The sequence below is a fragment of the Hippichthys cyanospilos genome, chromosome 14 (genome assembly GCF_059441005.1).
Source record: "Hippichthys cyanospilos isolate Australia breed blue-spotted pipefish chromosome 14, RoL_Hcya_1.0, whole genome shotgun sequence".
NCBI lineage: Eukaryota > Metazoa > Chordata > Actinopteri > Syngnathiformes > Syngnathidae > Hippichthys > Hippichthys cyanospilos.
The window spans coordinates 10,453,483-10,477,063 of record NC_142382.1 but is presented as its reverse complement, the minus strand read 5'-3'; the positions used below and the strand labels follow the sequence as shown (position 1 = coordinate 10,477,063).

General features: G+C 39.0%; 1 protein-coding gene across 2 annotated transcripts; it reads right to left on the bottom strand.

Moving 5' to 3' along the window:
* Positions 1-446: 446 nt before the first annotated feature.
* On the bottom strand, positions 447-17,819 carry slc35f4 (solute carrier family 35 member F4). 2 transcript variants are annotated; one of them, XM_088433973.1, is made up of 7 exons: positions 17,345-17,819; positions 4,950-5,250; positions 3,593-3,812; positions 3,390-3,515; positions 3,109-3,301; positions 2,940-3,029; positions 447-1,095 (listed from the first exon to the last, which is right to left on the bottom strand). In XM_088433973.1, exons 1-7 carry the CDS (start codon positions 17,580-17,582, stop codon positions 854-856), a joined length of 1,410 nt encoding a protein of 469 aa, XP_088290099.1. In that variant the 5' UTR covers positions 17,583-17,819; the 3' UTR covers positions 447-853. The 2 variants fall into 2 exon arrangements, with proteins under 2 accessions (XP_088290099.1, XP_088290100.1); XM_088433974.1 differs by lacking the exon at positions 17,345-17,819 and adding an exon at positions 9,070-9,505.
* Positions 17,820-23,581: the final 5,762 nt, after the last annotated feature.

Here is a 23,581-nt window from a genome sequence, read left to right as displayed (position 1 = left end):
CTTGCAAGCTTTTGGAACACAGTTGAATGATTTCTACATCTTTTTATTTGCATTTTCAGGTTTACCCAAGTGTCGTCCTGCTTTGAGTCGAATCACCATGTCTGCCTCCGCATACTCCTTTATTTGATGTGTCGTGTTTTTATGTTAATTGTAGAACTTTAATAATATTATGGTAGGGTTATGAACTCAACAAGAAACTTTAATAAAACATGTTATTAATAGGACAAATGATTTAAAATACCATGACATTTTATGAAGCTATAAGGACTTAGTTTGGGTGATACTGGCACCAGTACGTCCTAGTTATTGATTGATACCAAAATCTCAAGTACCGCACAGCTCTATGAGATGGCTGTGTGATCCAGTTATGTGAGTATAAAAAATTTATATATTTAATAATATATTAATATTAACAAAATGTTTGTACATCAAGAATGGGATAACAGTTAGTCTTGTATATAATTTATTTCAGTAAGATTTGAAATCAATACATGTATTATTCCTTCTCTAAATAAATAAATCAATATAAATATGTATGGGTTGAGTCAGACTGTCCCTGCCAGGATATATATTCACAGAATACATTCTGCAGAGCAGAGCGGGGCAGAGGTCAGTCAGTGTGTGAAAGACTTGAGTGTGGCAGGTTAAATGAGAAAGTAAATAACACTTTCCAGCATTTTCATTTGCAATACTCATTAATATCCCCCTCGCAGTGAGCAGCCAGGTGCCTCTGATTCATCCTTGATAAACACTCTTGATTAACTCATGTTTTGCAGATTGTTTCTATCATTTGTTCCAGTCCCCTCCTTGGGTGGCAGTGGAGGAAAGAAGCTCACCGAGGAGTCTCGATATGTCATGCTAACGGAAGGGAGACGGCGCCGTTGGCTCGACTGCGGCTTCTCGTGTGCAGGCTGGAATCTGTGAGCTCCTCGCCGTGATCCTCTGACTTCTTGTCTGCAATGGTGGCCAGAAAGCGCAACGTGACTGAGTCCCACTCTTCTGGAAGCAGCAGCAGCAAGAAACCCAAGCAGATGATGCACGTGGCTGCAAGGCGCACCATGCTGAAGATCACCTCGTGTTTTAGGACGTCAACAGCTACAGTGAGAAGAGCAGTGGCAAAAGCCAGACAAACAAAGCAAAAACAAAGAGAGATTAATTGCAAAAGTTGCTTTACTGGGATGAAAAGGTGGATGAGTGAAGATAATTCGGATTATGGTAGGTAAAAGCCATCCACCTGACCCCCGCTGTGTCTTTGTGTGCTGTGTAACCCGTTGACCTTCATATGATCCACCCTCATGGTTAAAGCTATGAACTTATCTGCGGGCATTTAGTGTTGCCGTGGCAACGTGACCCTTCCCCTACTAGATAACACTTGCACTTGTGGGCTATGTCGAACACTGGTGATTGGGTGTCTTGGGCGAAAAAGGTACTGAGCATGCTGTTCGTTACAGTGGTTGGAACTGCAAGAAATAATGACCACAGTCAGAGCCCATTGAGCTGTATTTTCCTAAAAAGTGGCTCATCTTGATTTTTGTGCTGTTGTGAGCCTTGATTTCCTGCATGGACTCCAGACTGTGTACCTCTTCTGTGCTGAATGTAAAAGGAATAAGATGAGCGGCTTCCATTGGCCAGGAAGCAAGACGCATGTATTCACATCCATATTGACACAAACTTCTATTTCTGCAAAAATATCAGAAGAGAACACTCTACCCATGCTACGCCAAGTCATTTTCTTCTTTTTTTTTTTGATTACGTAAAAGTACTGAAGTGGGTGTCTGGAATGAGCCATAGAAGAACCCAATAAATTTTGTATCGCTTTACAATGCATTACGTTGGCCTACAGTGGGGATTTAAAATACAACCTATAATAGTACCACTACTATCACTTTGCAATTATAGAAACACTATAAAACACATTATGTCAGCCATTGTCTAATGTTTTTGGAAAACAATACAAAATAAAACATTTTTTATTTACAACATTTTTATTGAGTATTTTTTCCTTTTGCTTACTCTTTCGAACATCTGGTGAAGTTACAGATGCTTTACAATAATTTTCTTGTTACAGCAAAATATGAGTTGGGCAACTATGCTATGCGGCCTATGTGTGTGCATCATACAACAGCTGAGAATCTATACTTATTAACAAGAACAAAAACAGTCAATAGCAACAACACAAAACCACTGCAATAAGGATGCTGTTAAAGAAGTTTAAACATCATTTTTTCAAAGAAATAGTGGATCTGCTTGATTTTGATATATAGCTGACCCTGGGGTCATTATGGGGTGCTACAATTTAGAACTGACTGAATGGAGCCTGGCTGTGGTTTGTGACCTATCGAAATGTAATAGTATTACTATATTTACGTAGGTTCCAAAAGAGCAAAGCAGGTTCAGTTGGCTCAATATACAGCTGCTGGTGAGCCTTTTGTTTCAGATTGACTGTGAAGGTGTTTCTATGCAATTTTAATACAATTGACAATAATCAACTCATAAATCTTTCATATACTGTAGGTTATTTTTTCTTAAAGTGGACTAGTCGGGCTTTAAATAATGATGTTGATCCATAAATTTGTTCTCAGTGTTTATCATAGTTTTCGGTTATCCAATTACAGTACTGTTAAATTAATAATGATACAAATGTGGGCACTTTGGTGAAAATTCTAAATGTAACACTTTGGCTTTGAACTCGACTGAATGTCACATTTGCAATATAGCAATGTGATGTTTGTAATAATTACACTGTGTACTAAATTATTAAGTAGCTGAACTGAAGCCATGCTGCCTGCCCCGGGTAAACTAATGATCACAAGTGAGATTGAACGTAATCTGAATAGCCAGGGGGAACAAGAAAACTCAAACATTTTTAATATGAATTACATGGATAATAATTTGGAATAGAGTGCAAATGAAACCGAACACCTCAAAAGAGACTTCACCTGCATTTCCTGGTACACTGAGGAGAGTGCCTATGGAGATGAGAATGGGATATGTCAGGACCACGCCGACGTGAACCAGAAAGTTGAACACTGTAAAAGACACCAAAGGATGAGCAATGGTGTCATTGAACACCTCTAAATCTTGGTAGTACAGTATTTCCATTCTCACCTAGCCACAGTCCTGCCAGGCCACACATGTATCCCCAGGGAAGCGAGGAGAGGGAGCCCCATTGCTCTACTTTGGTAAAATAGAGGATGAGGGGTACACAGGAGATGAAGATGAGGTTGAAGAAACCCATAGTGGAAAGGAAATGAGCAACTTCGCCAAGATTGGCACTTCCCAGGAACATTTTGAAGAGCACCTGGTTGGCGAGAAGACGCAAAGTTTGTCATGGTTAACACCGGCTCCTTGGATTTATTGATTAATACTTGTGTGGTTGCGGGTCTCACTTTATAAAGCGCCGAAGTTGAGGCTGAGCCCACAGCTAGCGCCACGCCCACAAATGAATCGCCATGGAAACCGTCAGCATATGCCATCATGACTATTCCTGTGATGGCCATGATGGCAGCAACGATCTAACCAAAGGGTCCATTAATGAGATGTGAGACATCCTGCTATCAAAGATCTCTTTCAGAATTCACAATGGACCTACCCGGACACCCATGAAGCGGTCCTTGAGAACAATCCAGGACAAGAGAAAGACAAAAGCCTTGTGGCAGCAGTAAAGGGCGGAGACATCAGTGGCGGTCAGCTTCTTCAAGGCCAAAAGGTACAAGTAGTTGGTCAGCGTCCACAGGATGGAGAAAGGTGCAGTCCTCTTTACAAAAAGCTTCAGAGTCATCCCTTCTTCACCAAATAACTTGCTGCACTCTCTGTCAAAAACATTACACCTCTTAATAGTCTGTTCCATGAAAACATGGATTTAATGTAGGTTACGTGTCTCCATACCTCTGAATGCTTCATTAGACCTAGACATTTCGATTATGCTAATTGTCAGCGAGGTTTTTTCCATCCTCCTCTATTTCATTGTGACTGTGTCATACACAGCAAGATTCACAGAGGCTGGCTTGGATGAATTTTGTGTGGAAGAAAAAGCACAGAAAGCCTATCCATTTTCCTTCCTTGTATGTGGAGTGATCACGTGGCCAAATACTTTTGTCTATAAAGTGTAGTACAGGGATCACCAACCAACCTTTTATAAAGGGAGGCCTACTTTTTGGATTCGGATTATTGAAGAGCTACTCTACCATGTTCATATTAGAAAACAAACAAAAATCGAAAACAAGCATTTTTTAAAAATAATTTTATTATTGTGTGTTACAATTGATATTTCATTATATGCATTTATGGGAACACTAAATCATGATCATACATTTTAGCACAGGCGTGCTGCCTGTTGGTGAGCCCAACTCATGTTCATTAGTGAGCTGCCGCCAGAGCATCCAAAGTCTTGCCTGCTGGCCTAACCATTATCGAAAGTACTGACCTGCACTTAAAATTCTGTATGACTTGTGAACTATTCTATAAATGTATTTTCAACTACGGACTTCATTCATGTGTGTATTGGTGCAGAGATTACAGTCATTTTGGGGTTAATTTGGTTTAGTATTTCTTTGACTTTTGGGCTTTGATTCAATATGAGACGAGTCACTGTTTTATTTTATTTTGTTTTTATTTTCTATTTGTAGTTGATTTCAGTCGTTTTTTTGTTTTGTTTTTGTTTTGCTTCATTGTGTTACTGTATTTGTCCAATGTCACCTTAACCAATTAGATTTCAGAGTCAATAAACAGAAGTCTGCATCAGCATTTTTCCTTACTCAATTTCCTTGACTAAGAAGTCATTTTCAAGGTTCAAAAAGAGAAGAAAGAAAAAGAAAGATGAAAATAGTCTTTCATTCTTATGACAGGTTGTTAAATGTTTGTGAACTGTTAGACTGTAGTAATGAGATTTGGAGTTGTAATGGACTTACTGATTGCATCGTGGATAGATGGTTTGAGAAACACATTACCTGAATTTTTGAATGGGTGTCTGCTTCTCCCTTGTGATTACCACATGTCCAGAGTAATAAATAGGAAAGAAGAAAATATTCCAGTTGCTGCTGAACCAGGATATGAAGAAAGGACAGGAGAATGACTGGAAGGTCAACTTGATCACCTGAGTGGTACCCACCCAGGAGGAGGAGATGCACAAGACCATCAGCAAGCCACCAAGCACCTTCAACACTGTGCTGGTGCATGTCTGGTATGACTGGCTCTCCGCACTTGTCTCACTACCAGGCGTCTCGGCGTGAGACTCCAATCCATCCTCTCCTAATGAAAAAAAAAAAAAAAAGGAACACTTTTTTCACATTGCCACTCTGGCAAATTGCAACTCCTACTAGATAGACGATACCAAAAATTATAAGGCTCTACTTTACTACTGGTCAGTATGTTATTAAAATAGAGGCATGCATCACAAGACTGAAACATATATTTATTCACATATGAATCCAGATTCTCAATTACTAATATTTAGAATTGATAAAAGTGTCCCAAAATCATTTTTACTCCACTTGAAAGTAATAAAATAGAAAAAAAAAAATCCACTTCTGACTACACTGAAGGCGCACTGCCAAGGAAGACACAACAACATGATGTTACATGCCAACCGCGTGCTATGAAGGCTAACTTTAAGCAAATATGCCAAATAATACATGGATGTAAATGAAATGGCCGTAGTACTCTTATATTTTGGAGTTGGTCTTCAATTGCTGATTGGCAAGGTTCACATAGCAGTCTGGAGTGACCCAATTTCACTTGTTTTGCCCTGTGCATGCTCTGTCTAATCTTTAAATGGTAATGTGAATGACGCCAATCCGAATTTTCCATATGCGACCCAGGTATGTGGTCCAGAAACCATATTTGATCTTTTGTCATGTGACTTGAGTCGGAACGCCCAAGTCACATTCATCCGACCTGCACGTGACCAACAAACAACAAACGTCACAATTCTGCACTCAAATTGTCGGAAGCAGTTTTCTCAACGAAACCTAAGAAACTACTAATTAGTTATGCTGCCACTGAAAAATACAGCACAAGTTTCCATTGTTAGCTCTAAAGCATTCAAATGCAGTTGAACAGTTCAAAACCAGACAGAAAATACGACCAGTCTATTCATTAAATATTAACAGCTACAACTATCTAAACAATCTGAGCTTTTTTTCTATAAAAGCTGAGATATAGCCATTCCAGTAGTTTTTAGGTCAATCAATCAAAAAAAAAAAAAAAGTCATTTTGAATCATTTTGAAATGAAAATCTTTTTGAATAGAAAATAGATTCCTAATCAAATTGTAGACCCAAGAATAAGAAAACAAATCTTGAGGAAAAGATTCCCACTCTTACCTAAAATTCTGTTTTTAAAGGTGGAGGATTATCTTTTATTTGCACCTGTATATAAAGATGTAGATGTACTAAAGCATATTATTGAATAATAATGACACAATCTCTTGAAGTCTTTTGCCACTTTGTTGGGTCACTTCCATCCAGAAGGCCAATTCAACGCATTACATTTCTCTACTCACACAGAAAACTACTTCTCTTAACACTATATGGACAGGAGTCCGAATTAATGTCATTGCATCTATCAACTCTTATTTTGTTGAAAACGCCGCAGTCAGAAATCTGCCACAAATATTTGGATTAAGGCTTTACATGAACCAACAGACAGACAGTTGAGGGGCATTCTTTAACTTCCAGCATGCAGTGATCAATTTACACCAGGGCAGGAAATCAAAGATGGCTTGTGCTGCCCGCTGCCCAAGCTTTCTGTGCTAGCTCAGCATGTGGAGCATGCCGGCAGGTATCTCCCTTCTAGCACAGCACAGCATCTCCGTGCTCATTATTGCCTTGATGGACTTTTTTTTCCCTTTTGAATCGATAAGAAGTACAGCGCTGTGAGTATTGTACAGCCACTCACAAAGCTGAATGAAAATGCATCGCTGGTAAACTGTTTGCTTGTGTTTTTTGTGTTATGTCAAGTCAACAAATAGTCACAGTGTGGAAAAATTGTATAAATGAATCAAGAAATAAATAATTATGTATTTAAATATCCATGATCAACCCATATTTCCACTTGCACTTTTTATCTCCAGAGACCGGTCTACGCTTGAGATTTTTATTGTGTGGACTGGTGGACCCTGCTCTCAAATGAAGCCTCACCGTCCTTTCTCACTACAAAATGCAATACCAACAGCAGCCAGAGGCAGCGCCAAAAAACAAAAATCAAGCAAAAGAAAGCTTAAATGAATGAATTGTTCAAGGACAAACTACATCCGTTCCAGAGCCACGATTGGCTGTTGCCTGAGCACACGATTTGATATAAATGTCAGTTGTCAGCAAGTAGTGAAAGGTGTGTAAATTACTTAGGTATTAAATTATTTACAGTTAATGTTTCAATGAAGATCATGCGGTCTTCGGGAAGCTTCTATTAGCAAAAGTACACACAGCACTTTACAATTGGTTCCATGTCCCGTATTTGAACTGGATTTGAGCCAGGGTTATAACAAATAAATGTTTACTGATTAAACTTTTAACTCATTCACTGCCATTGACAGCTTAAGACGGCAAATATCTATTTGAACTTGGCTGGCAGTGAATGAGTTAATGATTTTTTTCATGCAATGCTTGCAGGCCTCTGGCAGGCTCCAGGCAATTGGCTGTGTTTGCCTTATGAGAAGTCTGCTCCTCACTTTTGGAAGGGACTGTATGAGAGCATGCATAGCAATTGTATTGCCTCCTGGGATTTGTAGTTTCAGGGTTGTGTGTGTTAAAAATAAAACTGACCAGGGCATCACATTTTGCCTACGTTTCATCGGCACTGTTAGACAATAATGAAGTATTATCATTACTACGATCAAGAATAGTAGTGGTACAAAGATGGAATTTAGAATGATCTATTTTAATATACTTTTCATGATTTCAGGGAATTTGTGAAAGGGATTTGACTTCATTCTATTCTGCCTGCTGTCTTTCTGCAAGAGTATCGCATATCCATTCTTGTCTGCTTTTTTTTTTTCCATCCTCCGCGCAAAATGCTTTTGTGTTAGACATGACAGAGAAATCCTAAAGCCTTTAGTGTTGGATGCAGGCGCTTCAGTCCTAAGGTATAAAAGCCACTACAGGCTGATCTGGAGCCAACATGCGGTAATATTAAAACTCCACTATTCCCCTGCCCCAGGGAAGCAGATCTCATAGCCAACATTTTCCTCTCACATGAAGCTGTTATTTCTCACAAATATTCCTGCTTCAGAAGTTCCAACAGTGGTGCATACAGCATAGCGGTCCAGTATTACAAGGCTTCTAAAATCTCAATTTTAATATACTGTTTGTCAACAAATCATAAGTGCAGGGCCTGTCATGTTGACACTGCATTCCTATGATGGCCAAAAAGGTCATTTAGAACTAACCTGACTCAATCTCACCAAGCATCTCCAAACTGCTGCATTGAACAGTATCATTCATTATCCGCTTGTTTTTAATGGAGCGCATCGTGACGCACTCTGGCTACTCCAACCCAACATTTCAATCTGTTTTGTGTTTTATCGCCACATTGATGGATGGACTCCCGTCGGAGCTCACGGTCACGTCAGCAGCATTGTGCAGCCTTGATAAGTCGACTTAAGGAGAAGTGGGATGCTGATGATGCTTACGGAAAGGGGATTAGGGTATCTTATTTCAATCTCTAAAACAAAGGTGAGCTCCCCAGATTACAAAATGGATTTAGAAGATGTTTGAGGCGCTTAGGGATCAGCGTGCTTGTTTATTTTTGAATCGGGTGAAAGGACAAGTGCGCAAAACTTGCTGATGTGTTTGTTTTGTTGATTTTTTTTTTTTTTTTTTACATCCAGGCTGGGTCATGCACACTCTATCTGCATGCAGCACATCTCTCTCCAAAGATACAAAGGTGAGTATTTCTGCTTAGCATGCGCAATTTCAACTCAACCTTACATTACATGTACATTATTCACACATTACATCTGTTTGCCCTAAGCCACATAGCTAATAATTCTTTTTTTCATATGGCGTACAGTCCACTTAGTCTACATTTAAGTCACAACCTTTATACGGGCACGTAGTCAACTTAGAGTTACCTTCAGAGCTCGGGCAGGTCAGGACCTGGGTGCTGTAGGAGCTGAGAGGAGCCACTCGGGCTGAGTGCTTCTTCATCCTCCAGTGGGGGCCACAACACACTGTCCTTCCCTGGGAAGTCTATTTACAGTATGTTTGTGAATGTGTGAGTGCGCACTCAGCAGCTCTTCCTCCTCATTCTGTGCATCCTGACTCCTCCGCTTCTTCTTTTCCTTCTCCTTCACTTATTTCCTCTCGTACTCCCACAACTCTGCCAGAACTGCTTCCCAGATCCGTCAACTCTTCTCGCCGGCACTCCAGTCTGGCCCGGCTCACTCTCTGCACACTTCACTCTTCTTTCTGTCTGAATGGTAGTGACACAGCTGACGGGCTGTACTACTGTTGCAATGTCATGCCGTGATAGAGCGCTGCCACCGTCTCCAAGGGAGACTGAGCTTCAAGTGTGTGTGGCATGGCGCAATCACTAGCCTCATCTCACTCCATCCTTGCCACCCCCACCTCATTTGTCTCTGTTCAACTGGTTTTACCCCTCCCTCCTCTTTTGCTCCACAAATCAGCAGCTTTGTTTGGATGGTAACCAAGCAGCCCGGGCTAATTATGCCGCGCTAGCTCCCCTCTTCTAGTGCTCCCCGTCCTCTTTCTTACCTGAGCAGGGTTCTAGCTGCACTCCCTCCTTGTCACGCTTATGCTCTTCGCCGAGTTTTGGCTTTCACTCGTCAACATCACTGAACTGAGCGATAGAAATGAATGGTATTGACCACTATACTGTGCTAATGTTGTTAGTTTATGTATTTATTATTTATTTATTTTAGGTCATCTGAATTGTATTCGCTGTTACTCAGGTGCACTTTGAATGGTACGAGTTGTGTTCTAAATGGTATTGAATACAAGATTGAATGTTATTGCATAATTTTGAACACATTTTGATCCCCAATTCTAAGCGAGTGTGAACGTTTGTGTGACTGTACTATTTCATCTATTTTTACTTTCAATTGCTAAAATATTTGAAATAGAGGTGCATGTCACTTTAAATTGGTGGAGGTTTTGTGAAGAAATCTTTTTATCAAAAGTATGAATGGGTGGCACGGTGGAAGACTGGTTAGCACGTCCGCCTCACATTGCAGAGGCCGTGGGTTTGCCTCTGGCTACAACCCACCTGTGGGGAGTTTGCATGTTCTCCCCATGCCGGTATTATCTTTCTGTGCTCCAGTTTCCTTCCACATTCCAAAATCATGTATGGTAGGTACAGTATATTGGCCCATCGTCCTCACAAGAGTTTGTGAGTGAGAATTTTTGTTTATCTTTGAGTGGCTATTGGCTGGCAGCCAGTTCAGAGTACAGTTTACCCCACCCACTGCTCAAAGGCAGGTAGTATAGGCTTCAATATACCTGTGACCCCTATCAGGATAATTTAAGATAATGGATAGATGGATGGAGAAGTTTGAATTTTATTGCCAACTTCGTAATAATAATTAACAAGGCTAAACCCCCAATTCGAAGAGTGTGTGAACATTTGTGCAATCATTTTACTGTATTTGTTCATTTTTGCTCCTCTAGGGCAGACTAATGTGACATGTTTTGTATTTTTTTGCAATTCTTTTGAAATGTTTTGGATAAAAATACCAAAAATAAAACTTAAAAAAAAAAGCAACTCGTGGCATAATCAACAAAATTATGGACAGATTCACTGATTATTAAAAAACACATTAGTTCCAGATGTGAATTAAGTGTACAGGTTGTGTTTCACATTATTTCACATCTTTGAAACCCTGGCTTTTCAACATTGTTGTGAAGACTTCTTGTATATTCTTTGTGCTTCTTGGTTCATTAGGCCTGTGCTGAACCCAAACTCTGAGAAGGGTTCTGTTATTTCTATTATTTACAGTTTTTTTTTCCTCCAAAATAGCTGATGTTGAGTTCTGTGATTAATTTACTTGCTTACTTTATTTTACAATGCTACACTTCTACAATCAAATCTAACAGGCAGTACAAGTGCATATGTTGTTTATTTATTTATGTATTGCTTTATTTATTTATGGGGGGATGGTAGGATGCCAGTCTTTATCTCCCAATCAGTCATCTGTCTCCTTTCTGCACTGCAGCTCAGTCAGCCAAAGTTCTATTGCTGCACCAAAGAGTACAGCATAATTTTATGTGTGCAGTGTCTATCCTTATGGAGAAAAACAAGTCAAAGTCACTCTTTGGAAGGTGGCGGATGAAGTCTATATATCAAAACCAAGGTGACTTTTAGTTGTTTGAAGCCCTATTATGGAAACATGCAGTGCTCTGCTGTAATATTTTTATGGGATATGCAGCTGTAAGTGCACATTTAATGCCTCTCTTATGATCCTAACCATAGAAGAGCAAAGTTCAGCTAAATGGACCCTAAACCTGCAGCCACTATAGTGACTAAAAGTCCCATCCAGGTTTGTCGGAAGCTATAACGTTTGCTCTGGTGTAAGCGGAAGATAGGAGGTTGGATCCCGTGAGAGGAGGGTCACTTAAAAATAGACCTGCTGATGAGTGGAGACAAAAGCTAGACGGGGAGGGACGGCAAAAAAAGCCTCCAGTCAGCGAAGCCCAGGATGCTAATCGCTATCTGATTAAAAGTGATGTCTCTTGCACAGGCACTGCTACTGTCACTGTAAATGTAACCTTAGTTGGAGGTATGTTTGGAAAATAGCTCCTCTGCAAAATGTGTGCATTAGTTTGTAGCATGATTAGTTTAACTAACAAATTATTTGTATTTATTTTTATAGCACGAAAGCAATTAGTGAGTTTTGCAAAATAGCATGCATCCTAAAATGATCACAACATTGAATGAATAACTCTCAATCTATTGTAACCACCAAAACTGCATTAGACATACCTTCCAAGTGGATGTAGATCAAAGCAGCAAATAATGAAGCATCTACCCTCTTTACCTCGCATGGCAACAGCTTCATTCCCATCTACTGGCACACTCAATCCATTTATTAGGCCCTTTTGTCATTTAGATTTGCAAACACTTCTCAGAAAAATGAGGAGGCTTTATTTAGAGCCTCTTTTTGCTCAACAAAGACCAGAAGGAAATATGAAAGATGAGAAAATGGGTTTGACCATCAAAACTAGACACTCTCTCATCCTCTTCTGCCAGATGTCTATTCTCACTTGTCCTGCCAAGTACCGTAGTTGGAACTATGGTTGATGACGGCATCTGGTGGTGAATAGGAAAATTGCATAGATAGTGCAATATAAAATTTGTGTGTGTTTTTTATTTGTTATTTTTAAGGCTTAAAACACAATTTTAAAATTTTGCTCAGGTAAATACAGTATCTGTTACAAGTTTTGTAGAAAATTGTTGTTGCACAATGAATGAATATTAGTTGTGGAAAATATTACAAATTGTTAAATTGTAACAGTTTGATGGCACTAATTTATTTATAACACACATAAATCAAAAATCAATTTACTTAATTGTTTACGTTTTTCAGATTTTAGACCTATAAAAACTGCCCTATCTTATTTTGTGTTTAGTGTCGACCTGACCTTTTGGAGTGGTTTAGTTTACACGTTTAACTGAAATGATTGCAAATGTACACATTTTCCCTCTAACAAATTGTACAGGGATAGTATTAACATGGTATTAATGACAAGCCCTCTGAACATATGCATAACAATAGAGCTGTCTCGATAAGTGAATGTATGTCAAAAAAGGATGTCTTCCTGTGTTTATGCTGCTGCATTTCCAACAAACAAAAATAAAGAGTAAACTCTTCATTTCATTAGAGGGCATTGAGGGTCATCTTATTGATGCTATGCACTCACGGCGCCCACATGAGCACTTTTGGGCACCTCAAAGTACTCGGGCCTGCTCGTAAAATGGGAAAGATCATTTTAAATTTGACTCACAAGTGCCATAACAATAAGTAATTCTAATATTTAATTACAGTGATGTTGAAGCCAGCCGACTATCCAAAATCATCTGAGGATAAGCACATCAACATACGGCTGCATTGCACAGGATCCGGGAGTGCGGGTCAGCACATTTGAAGATCTTGTGGTGAAACATTGCACCCATTACATGCAGGGTGTTCTCACAGATCCCCAGGAGACTGTGGAGGCTAACAGCACTCCGGGAGTCATTCAGGCAAGGCTTACATCCCGCTCGACTCTCGGCTTGTTATAAATAGCTAAGAGAGAGAAAGCATGGGAATGATTTACTTCAAAATAGCAGCATGGACATGCTCATTGTTTAGGGAAGAAATTGAAGTGCTTTTGATTATAAACTTCTTTCAGAAAAAGAGTGAATTATTAAATGGAGTGTGTTGCATTATCCATGCTCCTCAACTGCGCTTTAGCACAAGGCAAATAGTTTGTCATTCTTACTTATTAAGTTTATTAGATGGTCTTGCTGCAAATGCAATGATAGGACAATCACATTGCTGAGCAGTAGCTACCTGTCAATTCTACTGCATTAAGCCTGTTCAGCTAGTAGGGAGTGTGCCCTTGCTACTGTTTCCCCCTTTTTAATTTAGCAGTTTAAAACCAGATACAAAGCAAATCACGTTAATGGTTTTCCAAGAGACGCTGAGGAGGCATTTAATGCATGCTATTGTCGTGTGGAACAACAGGAGCCAAACAACAACGGAGGGAAAAGTCCTTTGCTCTTTTTTTGGAAAGTCAATTGCATTTTCTTCCCTCTTGTGCATATTGTTGAGATTGTCATATGATCTACTTTTTTGTTAAAGAGATGCATTGTCATCGCCTCAAAACACCATTGTGATGTATTACAGTCAGGACCATGTCACAAAATTTCGTACACAAGCACCCCCGAGGCAAATTCTAACTACACACAGATGGCAAGTAGCTATAATAACAAAGTGCCGACAGGAACTTAATATATGATTACACGATAGGCAGGGTGGGATTAGACCCAGTGTTCCATTTACGTGACACATTTGCTGGAAGCTGATGCTCATTGACACTTTGTTAAGCAATACTCATTTGCAATCCAGAAAGTGACTTTTCAGAAAATCTATTTGGTGCCTATATTGTCTGGTACATGATTAATTAATAAAGACTGCTTCTCACTAAACAGCACATTATGTTTATTAACTGTACAATTACTTCGCCCTGAGGAATACCTTCTGTAGACTAAAATAATGGCTTGATGAATAGACGAGGGCTGCACAGATGGCATATCTTATCGGAAAATCGGAAATGTTTCCCAAATCAAATAAGGCCCTCGTCTTGCAGGCGCGCGGTCTTTTATAGCCTGGGAATGAGTGTTATTATGATGCACACCTGCTCCTTAGGCCTGAAATTACAGTACAGTCTACATTCACCTTCCTCAGTTACGCATTGCAGTGCAGAACCAGGTGAATAATACTGCTTCACTATGCTACTATTCATAAAAAAGATACTGTTTAAAAGTGACTCAAAGGAGAAAACGTTTCGACTGAGCTTTTAAAATGTGTGCATTAACAACAACTATTGCGGTCAATGCACCTCCTGGTGGCTCGAGGGTGTTACGACAATTTAGTGTGTGGCTCCTTGCCTGAAGTACACTGTGAGTTTGAGAAATATTGTGCTCTGTAACTTTTGAAACGTGCTGATGCTTTATTCCATTGTTTTCCAATCTTTGTTGAGCCCAAGGCATTTATTTTACACTAATGAAACGCTCATGTCTCACCACTAAACTCTCCAAGTGAAGAATCTCCAAGGGGAATGCTTGGTTTTAACGTGTTTTCTCCAGCTGGGGCTGGGCATAAAAATCGATTTTATTTGATTAATTCGTCATTTTAGGAACTGAGCATCTGATAATTAGCCAAATCGTAAAATTGCTTTTGTGCAGATGGCAGAGTACTAGATGGGTGGTTTCCAAGATGTGTTCACAAACGTTACTAACTACTTAATGATGGCGTTTAACTCTGAGTACCAGACATTTTTAGACCCTCTTTTAGACTATCACTGAAAATAAAAGCGAAAACAATATGAAGTAAGTAACCTGGAATCAAATGCCTGGAGCCCTACAAAAAGTAAAAACATGTCTTTGGGTCTTTGGGACTGAATAAGTTAAACTATGTATGTATAAGTTGTGAAAGCTATGAATCATTTTGTTGGATTCCCACTCAATATACATTATCGGGGGTACATTGCATTGTTGCAAAAAAATTGATAACCATTGTTTTGGCATAACATGAAGATCTGCAATATGGTTGTGACAATTCAACAACTTGCTGCAAATAGAACCCTAAATATCTCCCAGAACAATCACATTGACTGCCGCTGTCTTTTTCCCCACATTGCATACAGAAGTAAAGTGGCTCATTATTGGAAGTGGTTGGAAGTTTTTTTGTCTTTTTCCAATCTAAAGTTTGGGTTGTTGCTCATTAATCAGAGCACTCTCACTCTCTCTCTCATGGGATCAACCTGGACATCTAGATATCTCCCCAAATGAGAGTGGATGATTGTTTCCATGATTACCGGTAATCTACTACAACAGACAGGACAAAGTTAATGAGCACGGGTCTCATTTCCTTTTCCTTGCATGCAGTCTTAAAATCTATTGTCGCGATGAGAAGCATCTGAAGGACCCTTTGTAGGAACATTTTCTTAATTGAATTTGCATTTTTGTATTTCCTCTGACAAACAGACATCACAAAGGTGTAACATTCCAGTGGTGGTGGTGGGGGGGGGGGGGGGCAGGATTAGTAGATGTTTAAATAATGTGTAGTTGAGCTTTTATATAACAGCCAGGGTGAGATGTTAGGGAGCGAGCGTGCAAAGTCCAATTCATTTGGGGTGAAGCCTTTCAGCTTCTGAAACACGGCTCCTCATACGTAATAAAGGCGATAGACAAACAGTGGTGCAAGGTAAAAGCCTTTGCGCATTCTTTGCCTGGATTGTTGTCTGCATTCCTTGTGCACTATTTGCACTAATCCCCACCACTGCCTATTAAAATCTCACTGAACACCAAAATTGCATTCCAATGATCATGCCTCAAACAAATTGCATCATTACGTTTAACCACGTGTAGACTTTCTGTATTCATCAGCAAATGTCCCCATATTGCCCCCAGTGCCCCACCGATCAAATCATGAATGTGCATGAGAAGCTGTGTCTTATGTCAAAGTCAAGAGACAGCTGGAAGTGCTCTCATGCATCATGGGGAGAGAGCCTGGCTTGTATTGTCATTTGGACACGGAATCCTTTTTCAATTAAACATGCTTGACGAAGCAGCCATCAGGGTGACATTGGTGATTGATCTGAGCCACAGTATAGTATAGTATAGTATAGTATAGTATAGTATAGTATAGTATAGTATAGTATAGTATAGTATAGTATAGTAAAATATATACTGATAAGAAAAGTGATTGTAGAAAGAAGCAATTTGGATTTGTTTCTTTCTAATCAACTCTGTAATACAGTAACAGCATCTAGAGGATTTTTTTTCCACTTTAGTTTTAAATAAAGAGAGTGACATTTTGTTTATTTTCTTTACAGTACGGAATACAATTTCAATAGTATTAGTGTCTACAGCATTTTTGTTTATCTTCCATGCTTGACAAAGCATCAAAGTACATATGTATCAAAGTGTCTATTGTACATCATAAAAAAGTGAGTGTAACACTGTTTTCTTTCCATCTAAGACATATTGTAAATGGCAACTAGTGTGCATTTATATAGCACTTTCTACACTATTTGATGCTCGAAGTGCTTTACAAAGACTTACGTTCACCCATTCACATACACACATTTATATTGTACTGGAGTCTGAGGCATTTTATCTATCTATCTATCTATCTATCTATCTATCTATCTATCTATCTATCTATCTATCTATCTATCTATCTATCTATCTATCTATCTATCTATCTATCTATCTATCTATCTGTCTGTCTGTCTGTCTGTCTGTCTGTCTGTCTGTCTATTTGTTGTAAGACATATCATTGTTGTAAGACATATCATTCTATTGTTTAGAAATCTGAGAGTAGTAACTGGTTTCTTTCAATCTAGTGCACAAAAACATTAATGGAGAAAGGTACACCAAGCGTTTGAGATGTTTTTTTTTTCTTTCCAGTATAGTATAGTATAGTATAGTATAGTATAGTATAGTATAGTATAGTATAGTTTAGCATATATTGCAGTCGCAAAGTATATCATCCATCCATCCATCCATCCATCCATCCATCCATCCATCCATCCATCCATCCATCCATCCATCCATCCATCCATCCATCCAATTCCCCTATATGCTGTTGCATGGCTTAGTTTTTGCGCGCTGGCACTTACTTCTGTGACTGGAGTAGCCCGGGTTGTAGCCGTAGTAGCCGGTGATCCTTAAGATGCGGTCCTCGATGTCGTGCACCCCGTTGGCTGTCACTTTGGGGCCACCGTTCACCAAGGGGACGCGACCCGTGCCCCCGCTCTGCATCGCCTTGCCGGGCAAGAGGGTGTTTTTGCCGTCAAGGGGCTCCAGCCCGATGCATGGCTGGTTGCCGCTTTCCCCAACACTCTCGGCGCTGGTCATGCTCAGTCGGTCGTGCAGGGTTGCAAGGACAAATTGACAGATGAAGCATCCGAGTGTCCAAGCCGCATCAACAATTAGCACATTGACATTCCTCCAGCGACGCTCTGTTGTGTTCCTCCACTCGCAGCGAGCTTGTCCCAAGTTGAGCGCGTCGGACACGCGCCGCAAGGGGGCGTGTCACTACTGTCACATGTCTTGTATGTAATGAGAGAGTGGGAACTAATGGTTGCATACAATAATATGGACTTGGTCAGACCAAAATCTTGTAAAATGAATAGAGTGAATGGATAAAGTGAATACTTTTGTGCCATTTGGCGCAGAACCTTTTTTAAACGATTCACAGTATGTTATTTAGTTGCAATGCAATGTTGCATTTTGGATGTGTGGTTTTGTGAATTTGAAATGAAAATAATTGAAAAGTATCAAAGGAAACTGGAGTTCATTCATTTTTATTGTAAAGAAAAGTTTTCATTTCGTTCATATCTAATTTGAGTCCGGACCCTAAAAAATATATTTTTCCATTTTCAACTGAAAATGACAAAGAGTGAGGTAACAACCAGTCAATGCTCACCTGTTTTCCGGGGTTGGTCATGTGACTTTACCTGCATCCTGAATACTTCTGATATCAGTTTCAGTCAAAGTTGCAAAGTGTCTTTTAAAGATATTAATGAACAGAAAAATGTTGCGATCATATTAAGTATAGAGGAAATAATAATTTCACTAGCTGCAAGATTTAATTTGCATCCCTTTAGTCAAAAAGAGGACATTATTTCATATACGCAGTCCAATTACATGAGTAAACTAAAATTCAATTACTGGTTTGGGCCTAAATTTTTTTTTTTCTTTTCCAAATGAAAGCAAAGTAGTAAGGGCAAATCTCCATAGGGATTCAACACAAAAATAACAATTTTGCTTATACGGAGGACTACAGAAATAGGAAAATATATGGTGGTGAGAGGCTGAAATTGCAAGTGTTTGGAAAGTTTTAAATCCATTTTAAAATGATTAATTGACTACCAAAAATGGTTATAGTTTAATTTTATTATCGGATAGTTGCCGATTAATCATTGCAGCTCTAAACCTAACATACATATTTTGGTATGTCCACGCATCAATAAAAGGAAAAAAGGACAATTTTAGTTCAAAGCTAGCCTGTTAGCCTCCAGCTTTTCAGCCTCAGCTATAGCTACGTTTCCATTTCTTATTCGTAATTAAATATGAATGTGTTGTAGAGAAACAAATGTGGCATTTGTTTCTCACATGATGGTTCACAGCTTTAGAAATCTTAGCATTTATTTTCAGCTCTTGCTTTTTTAGATGAAATAGTCCTAAGAATTGAACGATTTTCCACACTCCATTTTCTTATTTTTTGAAGCATTGTTGATACAATTGAAGGTTAACAAAATACAGAAGAATCCTTTTTTTCTCAGTTGGCAGCAGGTTTTCGGGGCTATTGTATGTAGTTAGATGCTGCTCATAAAGCTGGGCTCCAAATCCAATAACACAAGATACAGTGCTTGAGTGTCTTTCTTTCCAAGTACTGCACTCTTTGTGCAAAATCGATTCCCAGTGTGTCCCCTTTTTGCATTGTTGTGCAGACAGATGCTGAGCTTTATGATGCCCTTGCATGCCAGCAGTGCTTTCTCCCCCTCTCTTGCTTACTGAACCAATCGCCATCTTATGTTCTTTTGTTTCAGTTTGTTTGGGCTCCAAAGAACTTATCTCACATATTCAGTCCAGGGACGGCTTTGCGACTACGACAATTGCTCAAGAAAGCGTTCCCTTTTCCTTTGAAAATTTATTACTGGACACTTTCTTAAAAGCTTTTGCAGCAGAAGTCCAAGTGAGGTTTTCCTGCGTTGCATCCTTTTATTGTGTTGCTTTGAAAATCTCAGCTTATCATTCACGCAAAATGCGTCAGTTACTCACTTTCAAGTCTTGAGTTATTATTTCCTAACGAACACATAAAAGTAAAGTATGTTCAGCTTTAGCCCACTTCAAGAGTTTAAGCGTGAGTCTTGGCAACGCACGCTCTAAATGCATATTTAGTGCAAGGCACTGAGGCAAAGTCTCCTTGTCGAGTGAAAAGAATCATTCAGTCCTTGGAGCAATATCTTAAAAGCTATCGTTAAAAAAAATCCATCTTCATGTCCTCACCTCTAATTGTCCCCCAGCAGTAAGAGCGCAATGAGGCTTGCTTCAATCTCAGACAAGATGATTAACATTCAGGGCATCCTCAGATACAAATGCTCTGTGCATGATGAACATTTTCTCTCTCTCACCTACCCATCAGAGTTAAATAAAAACGAATCATGCTCGTTAGATACAAAGCATTTCCCTTTACTCTATTATCATTCTTGTGACAGGAGATTTGTTTTGTTCCCGTGCTGCAGTGCTTATTCCCTGCAGCTTGCGCGCTCCGAGTGTGCAAAGGATTGACGTCTATTTTTAGACTTGGCCTTCCATTTACATATATGCTGAGCTGCAATGTGGTTTTGGTGATCGACCCTGCAATCATTTGACAAATTGTGGCACCATCTTGCATGTCTTTGCGTTCAAGCACAATGCATCATCCTTTGTTTAATAAGAAGAGATGATTTTTCCCACGTGACTTCATCCCAAGTGGATCCCCTGAACCCTCTAAGTCACCTTTGAGATCAATCACTGACCCCCTGGACTGACTTGCCAGCCACCTGCGGCATAAATATTGAAGGAAATTCAATATTCAATGTGAACTTAAAATAAACTGGGTGCTGAATTTCACTGTACCTTGAGCACACTGACTTGAAAACTTGGTAAATATTTGATCGGAGGTTTTGTGTTTTAATGCTGCGGCTCTAAAATAGGGGTACGTGAATGTATTTCACGTTCCTCTGGGATATGTGAAGGTATTTCAGGGGCTATGTGAGATTTTTAACAGGGTTTTTGCTAGTACCCACAAATTTTATCAAATAATTTTTAATGCCATGACAGCAAAAGTGGCTATTATTTTCAAATTAAGAGCAAACTATTTGGAACATGTAGCAACTTATTGGTAAATTGGTAAGTTTCACAAAGATACGTATTATCATCAGTGATACAATTTTCCAGCAGAGAAGCCTGAAATAAAACGGATGATGCTAGAGAGTTGCTGAATAGAATATGCTTAGCGATATTACAAATGCAGTTTATCCATACATTATCTTGTCAAGTGTCGCAGGCATACAAGACGCTATCCCAACTGTCTTCAGGCAGGAGGCAGGGTACAACCTGGTTGCCAGCTAGGGCACGCCACACATGTGATTCCAAAGTTTAATGAATCAGACACGGATGGCTCGCCATTCAGTTTATTGTTTGTTTGTTTGTTTGTTTGTCATCCAGAAATGCTGTGTTCTGGTTAGGTGGTACTTGGCTGAAAAACGATTTGACAGGTGGTGCGTCATTGAAAAGCAATTAAAACCACTATCTTTATCTCATAAGTTTAAGTTACAAAAAGGAAAGATTGAAGCACGACAAAGAAAAATAACGGACGTCCAATAAATTTATGTTGTCAAAATATGTGCTTTGAGTATTACATGTGTGCATTGTATAAATTAGAATGCTGTCCTTTGAGACATTCCAGAATGATATGACCTTTCTTTGTTGTTGTTGCCACCTGCAAATAAACAGTGACCCGTTTATGAAATCCTTCCTCCGCTTCCTCCACCTTTCTCCACAAAAACAAACTTGCGGGCAATTGAGTCAGCTTGCTCTCTTTTACCCGCCTACATATGAATAAAATATACAATGCCGTCCAAACGGCGGTGTTAAAAATAGACACCTCGATTATGCCAAGTCACACTTGGCCATGTTTTATGCCTGTTTGAGCATGCCGTCTGGAAGACAGGCAAACGCTGTACAGTACGTACTGCAGGTAGACACCATTTTCAAATGCACTTCTGATGCCAATTAGCATCGGTAACTGCTGGAAGCATGCCTTTGCACATAAACATTTCATAAGCCGCTGTGTGTACGTGTTCCTCTGAAGGGCAACATCTTGCTGTATGGTGTGTGTATTGCATCTAAAGCATGTATACACAGTGTCATGTTGGTGGACCGGTGATAGAGGCGTCATGTCACGTACTGTAGCCATCAGTCAAATCACGGTTCAGGATTCAAACACGTGGCCTCGGTGCAAGTTTGTTCACCAATGAGCTTTCCATCGTGAAATTTACCGAGTGATTTGGTCAACAATTTATAAAGAGAAAAATATAGCACTCATCCCTCTGGACTAAACTATGGTATAATTGCTGAAGTAATATGAAATTCACCAAAGTGTGGTCTGAACTAAAATGTTGAGAGCATTTAGACAATATGAAATGAAATAAAGATAAATACGATATTACGATAATCGATATTGCCTTTTTTGTGGCGAGCATTCCCATGTCTTCTATCATGTGTTTGATCATTACACAGTGTTTTGTTGTATTTCACTGTTGTAGTTGTAGACCAAAGTGAGATGTTGGGTTAATCCGATCTCACCTGAGGAAGATAGGACACAATAGCACAAGATTTATGGCCTCCGGGGAGAACCAAGGTAATTCCCACAGTGAGGGTTTTCCACACGCCACACTGCTGGTAAATGCAGTCAGGATGATGGATTAGTTTGCCAGATTGAAGCCTTCTTGGACAACAGCAAGTGAGGGAATATTTAGCCTGAAATGAAATGAGATTGAAAGTAACACTGAAGCCAATCTTATTTTATAGAGTCTATGTAAAAGGTTTACATTAATTTTTGAATGTAGATGGTTGAAGAATGACTCCCAAAGAATCAAATACAGCTTGATGATACATTTCTTTCAAATATTCGCCGTAAAAACGCATTACAAGAAGGTGTTGATTCTTCCTAAGGATTTAACACAGAAAGGATTTCGCTCTAAATGGTGCAATGATTCAAAGGAAATAAGGGGGACAAAGTAAATCAATACCATCCCTTGTGAGTGATGCTTCATTGAAAACACTGGAGGTTCAGTCAGGGTTCATCCTCTAAAATCAAAATCCTTGTGACACAGAGTATCATTGCACTGTTTAAAGGGGTGTATATCTTTATCCTAATTTCAACCACTTGTTTTTTTTTTCTTAAATTCTATGATTTTTTAATTCCACAATTGTTTAATTTCTTCTTGTGTGAAGTTGCTGTGTTGGTCTTCTCCCATACTCCACAAAAAGGCTTCTTAATTTGATCTTAAAAATCGATTTTTTTTTCTCCAACAATGTGAGTGCGAATGCTTTTTTTTCTAACCCATCCCCCTTGATTGGTTGGCAACCTGTCAAGGTGTACTCCTCCATCAACTTTAGCACACCCAAGACCCTAATGAGCATAAATTATATAGAAAATGGATTGATGGAATATTCAAGGTCTGCACTGTCCTGCAGATGAATTGCTCCATCAGAGGAATTACTGTGTAGTTAACTAAGGACCTGTCACTCATAACCCCTTTATGCAGATTAATGGGCCTATTAGACTACAAACTAAGCTACTTTCACCATCCCTCATTAAATTACATTTAAAATGGGATTGGCTAAAAGTGCTCTCTTGGGTTTTATATATATATATATATATATATATATATATATATATATATATATATATATATATATATATATATATATATATATATATATATATATATATATATATATATATATATATATATATATATATATATATATATATATATATATATATATATATATATAAATGTATTCTTAGCTGGTGTGCAAATGATAAGAGAGACTCTGTACTCAACTGAATTCATTTGCACTAATTATAACAAAGCTAAATTATTAACTCTCATCAGACTGTTATGCATAAATATGTGCGTTGGCCTGTTATGGTCGGATAAATGGAACGTTACTTTGCAAGTTGATACATTACCTGCCACTAGGGGGACGCAAGAATCATGTCGTTGCCTGCATTGCAAACTATTGGTTGAAGACAAATTTTGATAAGGGCTTTTCGCCAGTCTTTTTACTGCCTT

Coding starts and splice junctions, on each gene's coding strand:
- slc35f4 (XM_088433973.1), bottom strand. CDS start 17,582: ATGACCAGCGCCGAGAGTGTTGGGGAAAGCGGCAACCAGCCATGCATC. Junction 3,813..4,949: donor ACACCCATTCAAAAATTCAG/GTAATGTGTTTC, acceptor TGTTTTTGACAG/AGAGTGCAGCAAGTTATTTG. Junction 3,030..3,108: donor CCTGGCAGGACTGTGGCTAG/GTGAGAATGGAA, acceptor TGTCTTTTACAG/TGTTCAACTTTCTGGTTCAC.